This window comes from Emys orbicularis, chromosome 10, assembly GCF_028017835.1.
Source record: "Emys orbicularis isolate rEmyOrb1 chromosome 10, rEmyOrb1.hap1, whole genome shotgun sequence".
Lineage (NCBI taxonomy): Eukaryota > Metazoa > Chordata > Testudines > Emydidae > Emys > Emys orbicularis.
The window spans coordinates 78,154,924-78,172,407 of record NC_088692.1 but is presented as its reverse complement, the minus strand read 5'-3'; the positions used below and the strand labels follow the sequence as shown (position 1 = coordinate 78,172,407).

The window sequence follows — 17,484 nt, the reverse complement described above, 5'->3', positions numbered from 1 at the left end:
TTACATATCTGTTCCAACAGCCTGTTTCTGGCCAAAACTTGAAGGTTTCTAAATACGGAGGGTAGTTTTAGCTTGTAAGATGGGTGGATGGATAGATATTATAGTCCCTCTTCATGATCTTTTTGGACTGTCCTACTTTTCTCAAACAAGATTTTGCAAACAGCTGGCAATACTGGATACTAGGGGAATTAATCTTTCTCAATAGATACTGAAGTCTGATGTTTTCCTAGATGATGCAAATGAATTACCAGGAAAACCATGTGACATGCAGGTTTTTGTTCCTCATAGTAGTATTGTACATTTCCGAGTCCTTTCTCTCTACCATATTCAACACCATGGGAAAATCAGTAGAAATCAGATGTGATCCCAGCAAATTTAGGTTTTAGGGAGACATATTCACACACAAAAATTACCCCAAATACACTGGTATCGGCTAAGACATGGTGGGATGTGCTGACCTTGATAATGTGCTGCTTAGCCCCCCGTCCCAATGTTATTGTTCAGCAGAGTTACAATTTATTGATAATTGCTTAGCTCAGCTCTGCAGTCAACATGGACATGAGCCATGAAGTTACCTGAGTCAAACTATCCCCAAATTCAGGGATGTGTGGATTTGTGGTCCTGGGTTTGACTGTTCATAAAGAGAGGCCAGCATTTATAATCTGCAATACCAAACGTGTGATGTATTAGAGGCTTTTATCACAAAGGAGCCATCACCCATCATCCTGCCTAAGTATCAATCAATCAATTTCTCTCTATCATTGGTATGTATAGGGCCCCAATCACAATAGCGTCTTCAATGCTAGAGCTAGACCAGTGGTTCTCAAACTGGGGCCACCGCTTGTTCAGGGAAAGCCCCTGTCGGGCTGGGCTGGTTTGTTTACCTGCCCCGTCCGCAGGTCCGGCCGATCGCGGCTCCCACTGGCCGTGGTTCGCAGCTGCAGGCCAATGGGAGCTGCTGGAAGCGTCAGCCAGTGCGTCCCTCAGCCCGCGCCGCTTCCAGCAGCTCCCATTGTCCTGCAGCGACGAACCGCGGCCAGTGGGAGCCGCGATCAGCCGGACCTGCGGACGGGGCAGGTAAACAAACCAGCCCAGCCCGCCAGGGGTTTTCTCTACACAAGCAACGGCCCCAGTTTGAGAACCACTGGGCTAGACAATCCTTCCTGTCCTTCTGGGGATGTCCTGACTTGCTGGATGAATTCCACTGATTGTCTTTGAGTTCCTGTAAAAAGGCAGGTGGGATTTGAAAGTTCCAGGATGGCGGGGGTGAGTTTGGTTGCAGTTGGTACAAGCATGTCGGACTCTGGTTTTACACACCACAGAAGCTGCAGGGCTAACTTGCAACAGATCATGTTAAGAATAGATAGCCCACCAGATGGGGGAGGGGGATGTTGTTAATGAGTGAGGGCTAGTCTATACGAACAGTTAGTGTGCAGCAAGCTGGGGTGTAATTTGACAACGTACTAGCCTGCCAAGCACTAACTGGCCATGTGGACCCTGCTACCATGCACTAAGATTTCCATAGTGCACTTTAATCTATGCCAATTTGAAACGGGAGTAGGTCGAAGTGCATTATGGAATTTTTAGTGCATAATGGCAGAGTCCAAGCAGCCAGTTAGTTTGCAACAGGCTAGTGCACTGTAGATGTACAGTCCAGCTTGCCATGCACTAACTGTAAGTCCTTATATCTGTGTGCGCAGGGGTGGTGTGAATGTGGTGTTATCTGTAACCAAAAGCACAAAGCAGTTACCATAGTGTGGAATGATGCTCCAAGCCATTGCAGAGGCATAAATGCCACCGATCATCCAGAACATGCAGAGCCAGCTCAGGTGTTCCCCCCTCTTCTCACGAGATAGGAATTCAGAGAAATAAGCAAAGACGATGGGGAGGGATCCCCCGATGCTGAGAAGAGAAAACACCACATGGGAAGAATAAAGGACTTTGCCAAACAGGTGTCACCAGCACATCGGGAGCCTCATAGGATTGGATTCATTTACAGTAAAGGTCTCTAGAGTTACAGCCCCGCAGGGGGAGGGCAGCTTTTCTTTCTGGAACTCACTGGAATTCTAGGCGATTCTCACAGACTCTCTACTCAGGGAGTCATGAGAGAAGAATATCAAGCTCCCCATACCGGGTTGTTCTTAAACATGAAGGATGCACAGGAAGCTTGTCACAAGCAGAAAGTTGATTTTACTTTCCCGTTTTAACAAAGTGAATTAACCTGGCCTCGAGGGGACATGGATATGCTCGGCAGAGCATTTGTGATTTGGATGCTTGTGCCCTAGGAAACTGGAGAACTGCACAGGAGAGCGCAAACTCATTTCACTGGGGCAGCAAACAGCCAGGCAATAACAGCCTTTGGTTGCTAGTGACTCCAGCCAAATTTGACCCAGTCCACCCAAGGAAGGACCCATTCTGCAATACCCCTTCCACATCCCCTCCACCATCTTGTCAGAGTAGCTCAGTTGCCTCATGACTCAGAGATGGGAGGAGCCAAGGAGTGCTGGGATTGCACGAACTTTTGGAAATATTTCTGAAGTTCTACGAAACATTTTGGAATTAACCATTTTAAAATGGGCCAATGTTTTCAAACGAGTTGGGGTGGCTCCATTTTGGGGTGTCCAAACGGAGACACCATAAACGGCCTGAGTTTCACAAATTCAGTGTTCAGTTCTTTCTGAAAATCAGTCCCCCTCAATGTGTTTTGACCCAGGCATTGAAAATCACTGGGCACTTTTGAAAATCTTGGCCATGGGCCCAAATTCACTTATCACATGCACCAGTGTAACCTTACTGACATCAGTGGGGTCATTCCTGGCTTAATTAGCATAAGGGGGGAATGAAATCTGCAGCCTCTTGTTAAAGGTTTAAAACAAGTTCTCTCTCCTGAACAAAAGCTTACCTTTTACAAGGCAAAGTTCCAAATGACTATAAATGAGAGGGTATGGGCCCTCCCCTCTCTCCTTATTAATAACATGGAATTTATAAAGAGTGAGCTCTGGAATTCTGCCTTTGCCCAAAGTGACTTCCTGATGCTTTGTATAAGCCAAGCCATATCATTGTATCAGCAATTTGGGAGACTGTATGGCTTGGGAGAGCTACAGATCCTTTCACCTCTAAATCACCTATTCAGATTCAGAGCAGGTCAGTCGTGACTGAAAGTTACCAACTTAATGTTGTTCCATGCCTATGAAATGGGTAGAGATCTCAGTACAGGGCCTAGTATAGACAAGCATCTACATTGCAGTCGACATCAATCAGCACCCGTGTTCACAGTTTCATCAGGGAGATTGACAGTCAGATAGTCTGAGGTCTTAGCCAGAAAACAGGTGCATAAAAGGAAGCAACAGCATCTGTTCACCACTTCAGGATAAGACACCTCAAAGTTGACCTAAGAGAACTCTGTCACTGAAATCTCAATTTTCCAAGCATTAAATTGTTTTGTTTAAGGAAAAACAAACTATATAATTCCCCTTGTCTAGTGCCTTCTCCCTGGCTGGTTCTAGATCGGTGTGGCCAACCTGTGGCTCCGGAGCCACATGCGGCTCTTCAGAAGTTAATATGCGGCTCCTTGTATAGGCACCGACTCCAGGGCTGGAGCTACAGGCGCCAACTTTCCAATGTGCCAGGGGGTGCTCACTGCTCAACCCCTGGCTCTGCCACAGGCCGTGTCCCCACTCCACCCCCTCCTCTGAGCCTGCCATGCCCTCACTCCTCGCTCCTCTCTCCTCCCCCCAAAGCCTCCTGCATGCCACAGCTGATCGGGAGGTGCGGGGAGGGAGGGGAGGCGCTGATTGGCGTGGCTGCTGGTGGGCAGGAGGCGCTGGGAGCCGAGAGGGGGGAGCTGATGCGGAGGGCTGCTGAGGTGTTACTGTGGCTCTTTGGCAATGTACATTGGTAAATTCTGGCTCCTTCTCAGGCTCAGGTTGGCCACCCCTGCTCTAGGTCCTTCCAGGGTGATGTGAACATTTTATTTAGAACACACACATGCTGTGTAGAACCTGTCCAGTCAGTCCTTCCATTTCCTCAGCTGGCAATCCCAAATCATTGTGCAGTCTCATCTAGCACAAAGGGTTCTCCCACCTTAAACCTCAGCCTGGAGCTGAGGGACTAAAGCGAGTGTTACCCACCCGAGGCCGGAGATAAGGCGGCAGAAGAGGAAGAATCCATATCCCTGGACGAAGGAGGAGAGGAATGCAAAGGCAGCGTTGATTGCGAGTGATATGATGAGGCATTTCTTCCTTCCCAGTTTATCTGCCAGGCCACCCCAAATGACAGCTCCCACCATCATTCCCAGGTAGACTATCAGCCCTAGAGAAAAGAAAGACAGGGAGCTGAGTGACATCCTCTCACATGTGCAATACAGGGCAATTAGGTCGATGTTGCACAGATATCCAATGTTTGGAGCACTTCCTCACAAATCCCAGCCAGCCACCAACCAAGGCCCTGTTAGCAAATATTGAAATATTTCACCAGCCTGAATGCCTGTCAGTGTCTGACACATTCACTTTCTACTTGAGCGAAACAGCACCCTTTGCCAGATACCAGTCAGGCCAAAGTTGCTTCACCAAGTGCTAGTGATGAGCTCATACATACTCATCTAAGAATCAAATTTCTAGGCACTGTAAAGTCAGTCATCAGCTTTCAGGTGGAGTACGCCCTCTGGTGACATCCAAAATGGTACCTCAGGCTACTTCAGAGGGAGTCATCTTATGTCGCTTTTTCAACCCTTGGACTTTCAAAGCCCCATGAGTCTGGAGGAACCTGCAATCATATTTGTCTAGAAAGTTCCTGGCACATAGTGGGTGCTGTCAGGATACAAAATGATCATTATGAATAATAATATTTTACAAACAGGGTAGGCCCAGCTCTCAAACATAAACCCCTCAGGCAACTGGCTGTTTATTATTTCCAGGAGCTACTTCTAGGGAATCAGTGTGGCTGAGTGGTCTGAGCATGAAGCTAGAGGCCAGGAATGCCTGAATTCTACTCCTGTTTCTGCCACCAATTCATCGTGTGTCCTTGAGTTTGTTGCTCCCAGCCTCAGTGTGCCCATCTGTACAACGGTGATAATGATGCCTGCCTACCAGGGCTGTTATTAGGACTGAGTAATATTATTTTTCTCAGACCCTCCTCTGACTCAATTCCAGGTAACAACAAACACCCGATTTGCTCAGTGAGATCTCATTCCCCCCCCCCCCCCCCCCGACAAAACGCCTCAGGAGCTGTCTCATTTGACCAGGCCCGCAGCCTCTCTTCCCTAGCACGTCCCAGGCACATCAGCCAGAGCCAGGTTTAAGCAGCTTAGAATGCACGTGTCCCTGCTGTATGCCACTAACTGCACAACGGGAGTCTGACGTCTTATATCTGCTAACCCCTCTCAGTGCAACTGGTGCTGAGGGAGCACAGGGACGGGTGCTGTGTGGTGGTTGATGATAACTCAGGCAACCGGGAGAGGGCAGAAGGAGAGCTAAAGGAATGGAAAATTTCTTTGCAGGTTACATATTTCATTCGAGTGCCCCTTTAAGTATATCACCTCCTTTCCTCTCTGTATTTCGTAGACACATAGACTTCTGAGACTAGAAGGGACCATTAGATCATTTAGTCTGACCTCCTGAATAACAGACCATAGAATTTCAGCTAGTTACTACTGTATTGATCCCAATGGCGTGTTTGACTAAGGCATATCTGCCTTGATCTGAAGACTTCGAGAGATGGAGAATCCACCACTTCCCTTGGCAGCTTGCTCCAAGGGTTAATTATCCTGGCTGTTAAAAAAGTGTGCCTTATTTCTAACTTGAATTTGTCTGACTTCAGCTTCCAAACATTGGTTCTTTGAAAAGAAAGTTTTAGTGCTGGCTGAAAGTGCTGGATTGAGAAGAAAGAATTGATTCACCCCTGAAACAGGTATTCTGTGCAGTAGCATCCTCACATCCTAGGCACCATGTTCCTCTCAACTCTGACCTGGAAAGAAGGGCAATTCAGCCTCCAAGACCCATTCAGTCCTTGGCCACTCTGCTGATACTACCAACAAAGGGGCCAAATGAGGAGCTAAGTTTTTTATGAGGACACCAGACCAAGTCCCACCAACTCATCCATGTTCCAACCCCACCTCATTTTTTTAAGATCCACTGATTTCAGCGAGGAAATAGAATATTCAGATTAAGGGCCCCATCCCGAAGTCTTTTGCTGGCAAAATGCCCACTCAGGCCAGCAGGCATTTTGCTCATGTAAGGACAGCAGGATCAGATGATAAGCATTTAAATCTGATTACATACAGTGCCTATCAGTGCCTGAGAGGTTGGAAAAATTTATCAGGTAGAGTTAGATGATTTGTTTAGCTATAAGGAGAGAACATTTGGTGATAAGTCAGTCCAGCAGCAGGCAAGCAATGGAAAGAGTCTGGGAATGCAACAAGTCATGGCTTGGTCTGGTTTCCAGCTTTCGGATCTTTGATTTAACTTTCTCTGTTAGCAAATTCCCTATATTAATTCTCTTAATCAATGGAAGATGCAATACAGGAGATGATCGGCCAGGAACAGTTGCCCGAGTGTCTCTTTCAGTCATCCCAGAGGTGGTGTGGACATGCCTAGACGCTTGGGTCAGGTAGTCATCTGATATCAATCAGTGTTATTCCACTGAAATCAATGTCATTCCACTGACTTACACCAGCTGAGGATGTGGCCCTTCAAGTAGTCCATTTGCTGCTGTGTAACGGTGCTGCTGCTACCCCAACATCCAGGAGAGAAATGTCTGGCGACCAAGTAGATCTTCATCATATGTTCTGCTGGACCTGTAAGCATGCTGAGTCTATGGTGTCCAGGCAGCACCTCCATGAAGAACATTACAGCATCAGCAGCTACATGGCTAATAAATTGGGCATGAGGCCCAAAGCTTCCCCCCAGTGGGTTGTCATCTTCAAGTTATTGAGTCACAGAATAGTTTAGGAGTATCAGGAATGGTATGTTTTATTGGCAGTTTCATGTGAGAACCCATGGGCCATGGGAGAAAATGGATTTGCAAAGTTACCAAACTGTTTATCTTCCTCTTTTTAATTTTCTCCAAGGAGTGCGAGGCAGAAAACCCAGGGCCAAGTGAAGGGAGGTGAACTGGCACAACAGCCTTTCATCCTGCTGACAGATTGGTGATAGAAAACCCAACCAATCAACCAGGACTAAAAAATCAGCCCCAAAACAGAGGTTACTGATTGGACACTGTAAATAACTCAGCAAGCAATGAGCATCCTCAATTCCAGCAGGCATTCTTTTTGGTTCCCAGAGCACTCTACCTACCTCTGGTGTGCTTTGATCAGCCACTGCAGTAACAGTCCCACCTGTCAATCTTGGAATGGCCCTGATTTTGCAGTTTGCCGTCTCTCTATCTATAAAATTGTCCAGATTACATCAGCCAGTAACATTTTAAAACAGAAAAGGCAAACTAAGCTCCCTTAATTGTGATGCAACACTGCTATCACTGAGTCACTGGTGAAACAGCTAGAGGGAAACCCAGCCCAACCCGTCTTGCACCAAGAGTGATGTGCAAACAGATTGGCACTGAGATGCTCATAAGATAAACATGTGGATGGTATCCCAGATGAAGCTCCATGAGACAAGCCTCTTGATTCCCTGGGACCTCTGTGAGCTGGCACCCAAAATCAGACACTCCACTGGGCAAGGGGCAAGCACCCACAACTCCTGCTGGAGACAAAGAGATGAAGGTGCTCAGAACCCCCCAACAACCAGCCCGCTCCCATTTAGGTGCCTATATATGGTTCAGGAGTCTGATACTAAGAGATTCTGTTATTCTGGGATGTGTTAGGAGTGGCATGTGTAAGATAGGAGGTAATTGTCCCAGCTACTTAGACTGGTGGGGCATCAGCTGGAGTACTGTGTCTAGTTTTGAGCACCACACTTTAAGAAGGATGTCAACAAATTGGAGAGAGTCCAGAGGAGAGCAACAAAAAATGAGAAGTTGTTTGGGAAACATGTGCTATGTTAGTCTAGAGAAGAGAAGGCTGAGGGGGGACATAATAGTCTGCAAATGTCTAAAAGGTTCTCATAAAGAGGACAATGATTAATTGTTCTCCATGTCCACCAAGGGTAGGATTAGAAGCAATCGGCTTTGTTTGCAGCAAGAGAGATTTAGATTGGCTATTAGGAAAAAGTTTGTAACTGGAAGAATAGCTAAGCACTTGAACAGGTTACCAAGGGAGGATGTGGAATCCCTATCATTGCTGTTTTTTTAAGAACAGGTTAGACAAACACCTGTCAGAGATGGTCTAGATCTACCTAATCCTGCCTCAGCACAGGGGGCTGGACTGCATGACCTCTTGAGGTCCCTTCCAGCCCAACATTTCTATGGTTTACAGCCCTGTTTCTAGACCAACGAGGTTCTGGTAAAAGTGTCCTTTCATAGGCCGAGCTAAAGAAAAATTCTGACCCTATAGGGGTTCAGCCCTCACCGTGAGTCAAAGCTTGTCTTCACTGAGAATTACCAGTGCTTCTCAGGAACTGGTCCTATGATGTGTAAAACCTCCTGTCAAAAAAACCTTGTCAGTGGGAGACCAGGGAACAGTAATGAACATTCTTGCAATACATAAATGACTTGACTTAAGCTGATGACTGCAGGCACCATTCAACCATTGAGCAGAGGATTGATGGAGGGCAGCATCTGGCACAGTCAACTCCAATATTCTTCTGGATTGTAAATCAGCCTATTTTTGTGTGTGGCATATGTTAATCAGATCTTGGGAAAGTACATACGACTAAAAACACTGTCATCCCCTAACTAGAGCTGCGGGATTAACTCATAGTGAATTATTTAGTTTTCTTTCTCTGTTCACAGACTTTCCATGACCTAATCATAATTTCCTTTTGTGTATTCATTGTATGAATTTGTTCAACATTTTTTTTCCCAATTATTCTTTTTCATTCTGTGGCTTGATCACAAACAGTTCTCTGAGCATATTTGCTATTCAAAATTCCATCCATGTTGATTGGTTAGACAAGTAATAGCGTAAGTAGTTAACACTTATTCTAACAGGCCACTTCACTTTGACTGGTCCCTTAGTATGTGCTAACTACTTATGCTAAACTATCTGTTGGACCTTGTATGTAGCTGTGACACTCTTAGTACCAGACCCGAAGCAAAGCTCTGTGTAGCTCGAAAGCATGTCTCTCTCACCAACAGAAGTTGGTCCAATAAAATATATTGATATGACCTCACCCATCTTGGCTACAGATATACAGACAGCATGGCAGCCAGAAAAAGTGCACGCACATGGCATGGGAACTCTGGGCCTCTCTCTCCACAAACACAGGCCTCTGCCATGTTCACTAAAAGTAGAGATTTGGAAGACATGGCAGCAATACATACAATACCCAAAATCATAATGAAGGCGAATCTCCAGGGGCTGCCATGTGGGTTAGGACTTTTACACTAGCTCCTGGGAGACACTCTAATCCCACAAACTGGAGCAGCTCTGATTCCATCCAGGAGAGGGAAGTGGCAACGCATGCTGGGCACGTTGGTTGGTGTGTCACAGTCACCTATCCGGCTGATAAGCCTGGCCAACAGAATAAGCGATGTTCATGCAGCACCACTAAGCCCACGTTCCTGCACCCAGATTAAAAATGAATGATCAGGCAGGGTTAATTGTTTTCTGCAGAGAAAATCCAGGTTGGCAGCTGTTCATCCAAAGCTTCTTAAAAACAACAACAACAAAAATGAATCTGCTCAGGAAGCGGTTACTGCATTCTAACCTCCAAGACTCCTTTCTTGTAGCCAGTGATCTATTATTATTATAACTGGATATCCCGACTGAGGGCGTGAGAGCCAGGTGCCCAGCCCTGGGGGGGGGTATTTGTTATTCAGCAGCAGCCGCCGCCCAGCTCAGAGTGAATAAGCAACTGCTCCAATACTCTGGATATTTTATGGACGTCCCCATTGGTTATAAAATGTCTGACTCAGCCATTTGGACTGAAGCAAATGCTGCTTCCTCTCTTTCTGCAAACAAGAGACCCGGTGGACTTCAGGGCTTTGTTAGAGGAGTGATAATATTGAGGGAGATCCACAGTTCTGCAAAAGCACCAGGACTCTAGTATCTTGCCCCAATGCTCTCATTTCCTTCTTTTATTTAACAAAGGAGCTGATCCCGTATTAGCCTGTGTGACGCAGAAGCAGATATTGAGGTGGTTTGTGCACCACAGCTGGTGCAGGTGCAAACTTGTCAGTCTGCGACAATGTCTGCATCTTGCATGCGCTCTTTATTGGCATCCTTTGCTCCCCAAGGGCTGAACTGAGGCTCATCTCCCTAGTGCCTCAGGATGTCATCTAAGGGAGTAGAGAGGCTACTGTGCAGGCAAGAGTGGAGGAGACTTGTCGTCAGGCCTCCTTGGGGCCAAATCCTGGTTTCCGAACTCAAGTGCACAGATGTCAATTTAGGCAACAGCAGTTGCTCCGACCAAGTTGAAGGTACTCAGCTCCAGGAAGGAGAGAAGGGCAAACATTTGTTCACAGGTGTATCTTTGCTTGGTTTGGGGCCAGAGCAGGATTTGGCCGATAGTGTTATTTCTAATCAATGATAGGATTTGAATTAATTGCACTGCTGGTGTCAGGGAGACAGTTGATGCAGAGAGTGTAGTGCTCTGAGTTTAAAGTCACTGCAGACTGGCAGCTTTATGGGGGGGGTGTTAAAGGGGCAACAACTGCACATGAAGAAGCAGCCCAAGAAAGAGCCTGAAGCTGCTATTGTAGATGAAGAACAGTTCAGATTCTGAGCTCAGGAACCCAAGCTAAAGGTGAGCCTCAAGATTATGTCTCTGTGATACAGCATTTGTTAAGATGAGTTCTATGTAAGGTGCATTAAAGCTATTGATTAGTGTTGCAAAACATAACTCAGTGGAAGTGGCTTCTATTTAGTTTCAGACATTTTTTTACTGAGTCTTGTAAAGCAGTGGCAATGGGCAAGCCAGCCCCTAAAACCTTCAAACAATCAAGATCTGCAGCCATCACTTCAGTGACTATCAGAGGCGAACCACTTCACCGGTTTCTGAGGCACTGGTGATCAGTTACAGTAGAACCCACTCCACAGCTGAAATGAAATCAAGGGAATGACTTATTATGATGGACAGTTGGTGGGGGGGTCCTTTTGTGAAGACCACACGTCCCAGCCAACATCATAAAACCTTCATTTGGGCAACTGCACTAAAACACGCCACCAGTAAGTGCCAGAACAAGTACAGGAAAGAAAATTTGCTAATAGCAATTTTCCTGGATGGATATCCTACAATAATGAATGATATTCATCATTTACTATTCTTTTCCAAAATGTGCTCCATGTTTTTTCTTCTGGGGGAGTTGTGCAGGAGGCCAGTTACAGAAAGGGATACATGATTTGGATGAGGCTACGGAAAGAAGATCACCAGTTTTGTAAAAGATACAAAACGGAAGGAAAAGCAAGTAAGGATCAGAGCAGCCAGAATCCAAAGGAATCACAGCTACTTAGGTGACTGAGCAAATGAGGATCAGCCTCAACAAAGGTACAGTCATTAATTAGTCTGTGCAGAAGAAACCAACCTGCGGAATGATAGCCTAGTGGGACTGTCATCCAGAGTGCTGTGCACAAAAGGGATTCGGGGATTACTGATCATTGAAATCATGGACCCAGTGCATATACACTGCAGCCAAAAAGGCAAATTAGATACTGATGCAGGGGATATGAAAGAGGTAATACTGTTACTTTCTAAAACCATTGTGTGTTAAATCCCTTCTGGAATATTGTGAGCACGGTCCCACAGCAACAATTCTATTACCACCAAAAGGAAACAAGCATGATATTAGGTCAGAGGTCGGCAACCTTTGGCACGTGGCTCGCCAGGGTCAGTACCCTGGCGAGCCGGCCAGTTTGTTTACCTGCCGCGTCCGCAGGTTTGCTGCTCCAGGCCAATGGGGGCCGTGGGAAACGGCGCGGGCCGAGGAATGTGCTGGGCGCGGCTTCCCGCGGCCCCCATTGGCCTGGAGCGGCAAACCGCGGCCAGTGGGAGCCGCGATCGGCCGAACCTGCGGACGCGGCAGGTACACAAACCGACCTGGCCCGCCAGGGTGCTTACCCTGGCGAACCGCGTGCCAAAGGTTGCCGACCCCTGTATTAGGTATTGGAAATCTAAATAATAAGCAGTACTGGACAAAATAATTTGATCAGATTTTGAATCTAAATTCCTTCTGCTGTGTTCTTCCTGGTTTTTGTCTTCATAGAATATTCTAGGGAACAAATTTACTGTCAGGAATGTCCAATGAAATAGCAAATGTTATGAAAATATAAAAGGATATTCATTGGAAACAAATTTTGAATTTGGAAACATGAGAGTTCACACCAGAAACCTAATTCCAAAAGTTATGGTCATCCAGCCAGGGACAGAAGTATACAGTGTGACCTAAGCAAAACTAACCAAAGAAGCACAGATGTTGGGTATTAAATATAACAGCTGTCAAGCAATTTAGAGAACAATCATTATTTGCAGCCATTATTCTGTGACTAATATAAAATAATGAATACATGCGAGAAAAATGCAATCTGCTCAGAAAATATTTGTCCAAAAAAAAAGAGGTGAAATTCAAAGAATAAACTCTTGGTTATGAATAATTCAACCAGCTGTAGCTATGCAGAAAATGTAAAGGCATTGGGTTTGTTCCCATTGAAAAAGAAGAAAACTTTGAGGTGCCATCATCAAAGTTTCCAAATTAAGAAATTCTTTTGGCTTCTGTTGAAATTCCATCACCTGTGTTATGCAGGAGGTCAGACTAGATGATCACAATGGTCCCTTCTGGCCTTAAACTCTATGAATAAGAAAGGATGGATACAATACTATGCTATGCTAAGTGCTTATTAATGTATTATTACTATTATTATAATATTCCAACAAAGTTGTTAAAGACAAACTGTCCTAGTTTCAGAAACCAAAAGACATAAGGTAAAATTTTCAAAATTGCCAAAGTGCCTTAGGTTCCTAAGGGCCAAAATCACTTTTGAAAATGGGACTTTGGCTTCTAAGTCTCGTTGGAAGTCAATGGGATGTAGGCTCTTCAGTCAAGTAGGGGCTTTTGAAAATTTTACCTATGGTCCTAAGGACCTGGGAATAAATGGGGAACTCAGGCAGAATGATTGCACGCAACGGAGTAACATTCCCTGGAGTAGATTTGGTCTTACAGAAGATTGGGGGTGGGGGGCGGCAGGGTACATTGAACATCTGGAAGATGTGAATAAAATAGCCGAACAAAAGGCAGGTATGTTGGGTCGGATGGCCTTTTCGCTTCCTGATATTTCCTATGTGCTTTTGCTTGTAGGACAGTTGCTGCTTTATCTATAGATCTCACTGCCCTGGCAAATGGCAATCAAATGATACAGAAAGAAAATTCCCATTGGTTCATATAGCATTTGCTTTGTTGAATAAACAGAAGTGGAGATAGCTCACCTACCATTTAAAATGACTTACCCTACAAGTTAAAAAATGAGTCACCACACCTAAAATAATAACAATGGGATTTTCCTATTCAAAGGGGGGGCGGGACACATATATAAACTAGCTGTGAGTGATCTATGGCTGCTGGAAATTCTGCAAAGTCAAAGCAAAAGTGGATTTAGGAACCCACAGAATCTTCGAACGTGGCATTGAAAATGCGCGCTGAATATTTCACCGGGTGCTGCCAGCACAGAAAGTGGGTGGGTGTTTGCGCTCAGTGTCTTTCAAAGTACCCCCACGGGTCTTGTCCATCAATTTAAACTTCATAGCACCATCTGGTTCCCCCCCTTCTCCCTCACACCTAGTCCCTCTGCTAAACTGAAGTCTTCAATAGAGGAAGCCAAATTAATCCTTTGCCATTAAATGAAAAGCTGTTCATTTTGGCTCACGTCAGATAAAATTACTGCTGTGTTTACAAATGAGGAGACAATCACACTGCACCAAGCTCTACCTTTGCAGCTAGATAGAGCACCAGAGGTGCAAATACTGCAAAGAAGATATTGGCCAACACTGACTGGAATATTGGCTGTGTTTGTGCCTCTTTCGTGCCTGCCGATTCTAATGAACTTGCAGGCAGAAATGTTGCAGAAAATCTTAAGAAAAATGTTACAGAATATTCATGAGCAGCAGATTTGGGTCAAAAGCATGAACAGCGGCACCAAAAAACTGGTTCTAAGTGTCCAGCTACACAACAAGCTTAACCACAGCAGTACAAAGTTTTCTGGCTTGGTTAAGAGCATCTGTGATCTAATGTGGTTGTTTGCAGCATTGTCGGGACTTACGGAGATACGTTCATAAATCATGTGACGGCCTAAGTCATATGCTGCCATGGTTAGTTTTGTAGGCCCAAGGCACAGAAGAGGGTGGGCCATCAGTAGGGCCCTACCAAATTCACAGCCATGAAAAATGTGTCACGGACCGTGAAATCTGGTCTTTCGTGTGCTTTTACCCTATACTATACAGATTTCATGGGGAGAGACCAGCGTTTCTCAAATTGGGGGTCCTGACCCAAAAGGGAATTGCAGGGGGTCACAAGGTTATTTTAGAGGGTCACAGTATTGCCACCCTTACTTCTGTGCTGACATCAGAGCTGGGCGGCATACTATACCATACTACCCTTACTTCTGCTCTGCTCCTGCTGCCTTCAGAGCTGGGTTTCCGGCCAGCAGCGGCCACTCTCCAGCTGCTCAGCTCTGAAGGCAGCACCACCACCAGCTGCAGCGCAGAAGTAAGAGTAGCAGTACCACAACCCCCCCTGCAATAACCTTGCAATCTCCCCAGAACTCCTTCTTGGGACAGGACCCCTACAATTACAACTCCATGAAATTTCAGATTTATATAGCTGAAATCGTGAAATTTACCATTTTTAAAATCCTATGACCGTGAAATTGACCAAAATGGACCGTGAATTTGGTAGGGCCCTAGCCCTCAGGGAACCATTCATGGGTTTACATATGTTTATCCAGAAAAAATGTGAGTGGTAAGAAGATACTGAATTCTCTCGAGATGATAATTAGGATTCATTGAAACAACAGGTAAATAATGACAGAGACAAAGCTGCTGGGCCAGTATATGTTTCAAAGGGATAATAAACCCTGATATTCACCAAAGCAAAGGCCAGTGTATTGTTACATAATCCATTTTAAACCAACTCACACAGCTAGGCTTGAATTCCTATCTACCTGCATAAACTACCAGCAGACTTTTTAATTTTGGCTCTAAAATTAGAGGAGATCGGAGTAAAAGTCCAGAGGATAGTATTATATTTAAATTATTACTATTAATTTGTAGAAAGAAAGGGCAGCTTTGTACCTAAAAGCTCTGAAGTCTGTTCTCAGCACTGATGTGGACTCTTTTGCAGCCTTGTACAAATCACTCAGTTTCTCCTTGTCTCAGTTTCCTCTTCTGTAAAGTGATGACAATAAGCCTACTTCACTGGTGATATGCAAAGCTTAAACTATTTGAGCTCCTCATAGGAAAGGTGCTAACTGTGTAAGTGAAAGATATTATTATGCATCTTTTATAGTATTTATACACTTACTGCCCTGTGTGAATAACTGATAATATTAACCCCCTGAGATGCTAGTAATAGCAATAATGAATGCAGGGCTGGCTCTAGGCACCAGCGCCCCAAGCCTTTTCAAGGTGTGGCATTCGAGCGCGTGGGGTGGTACTCCGTCGGGTTTTTTTTGCTTCGGCAGCGGCACTCCGGCTTTTTTTTTTTTTTGCTTGGGGCAGCAAATAACCCAGAGCCGGCCCTGAACGAATGCACATAGTACCGCCAATCATTATGTATGCATTGAAGGTACAATCTGATTGGTTGATATTCCTCCAGATGCCAGTATTGCTCACTTCTCAAGTGAATAGAAACTTACTGACTCACCACAGACCTGTTTTCAGCCAATCACAAGGCAGGAATTTTCTCGTCTGTTGCAGTGGATTTAATACATTTAATTTATTTATTATTATTATTATTATTTTATATATTACAGCATCAGACTCAGCTAAAGCAGAAATGTCTGGTGAATAAGTGGAAATAACCTGGTGAGAAATTAGCAAACTTCTCAGCCCACAAAATTTTAAAAATAAATACCATCAATGTGCTAAAATATTCACTGCTGTGGGGGTGGGGTTTTAATTTCCCCAGCACTTATCTTTGAAATAACATTTCACATCAAGGGAAAACCCAAATACTTGTTCTTTACCATTAGGAATAACGGGTTAAAACAGCTGTTAATTTGCATCTGAAGTAGAACTGTTTATTTTCAGCACAAAATTGAAATGTTTTATGAAATCTCAGAGGTGTCACATGGATTTCTCACATTTCAAGAAACTCTATGGGCATTTGTTTGTTTGCAGTTTTTACTCAAGCTGACTGTAATTTTGGTAAATTTTCCACTTTTTCTGAAGGGGGAAAAACATGCAAAACACCAGGGGTGCTGGAACAATTTTTATAGTGCAGGTTCTGACAGCCATTGAACCAAACTGTAAACCCTGTATATAATGGAAACCACTTCAAGCCAGGAGGTGCAGCAGCATCCCCAGCACCCCCAGTTCCAGCACCTATGGGCAGGTCTTCACTACGGGGGGGGTCGATTTAAGATACGCAAATTCAGCTACGCGAATAGCGTAGCTGAATTCGACGTATCGGAGCCGACTTACCCCGCTGTAAGGACGGTGGCAAAATCGACCTCCGCGGCTCCCCGTCGACGGCGCTTACTCCCACCTCCGCTGGTGGAGTAAGAGCGTCGATTTGGGGATCGATTGTCGCATCCCGACGAGACGCGATAATTCGATCCCCGAGAGATCGATTTCTACCCGCCGATTCAGGCGGGTAGTGTAGACCTAGCCTATGCAAAACACTGGGACTTAAAGGCAAAACATCCTTTCGGCAAAAGCCAAAGTTCACCAATTTAGGCAGCGCCACTTTTAGCTCTTGCTTTGTCTTTCTTCTTTTCTTAAATGGTTTGATTATTTCTCCTATTCATTTTCCATTCGCCCACTCCCCTCCACCCATGACCAAGAGAGCGAGAGTCACTTTCATATGTGCAAACATTAGCAGCTGCCTGGAAGCAACCTTAGCTCTGTCTGGAATGACCTAATCATGTTTCCTTATCCAAAATACGACTAGAACAGTCACCAGAGAATAAATATGAACGCTTGTGCTGATTCTATTTGTATGTAGAAAAGGTAAGGGATAGTAACTCATGCGTATATAATGACCCAGGGGCCATGGTAATTTGAGTGAAAGCCCTGCCCACACTAATAAAACCTCTGCTCATTTCACAGAGACACACTCTGGCAGATTATCACTGCACATTAGGCACAAATTGAGCCAAAAGAGCTCTTTGATTGCTACCGTTATTCTGACAAGTCAGTCTATAAGTATCATTGAACCCTGAGCGTTAACAAGACTAATTTGCCAGAGTACAACCCCTAGAACATCAAAGAATTAGAATACCCA

General features: G+C 45.1%; 1 protein-coding gene across 2 annotated transcripts in view; it reads right to left on the bottom strand.

The window, feature by feature from the left end:
• Positions 1-17,484, bottom strand: part of SV2B (synaptic vesicle glycoprotein 2B) — a 44,363-nt gene that overhangs the window by 22,197 nt on the left and 4,682 nt on the right. For both annotated transcript variants that reach the window (XM_065412160.1, XM_065412161.1), the window contains exons 2-3: positions 4,131-4,311; positions 1,751-1,902 (exon numbers count right to left, since the gene is read on the bottom strand). In XM_065412160.1, the coding sequence (XP_065268232.1) occupies positions 1,751-1,902; positions 4,131-4,311 (333 nt within the window). The remainder of the gene's footprint in view (positions 1-1,750; positions 1,903-4,130; positions 4,312-17,484) is intronic.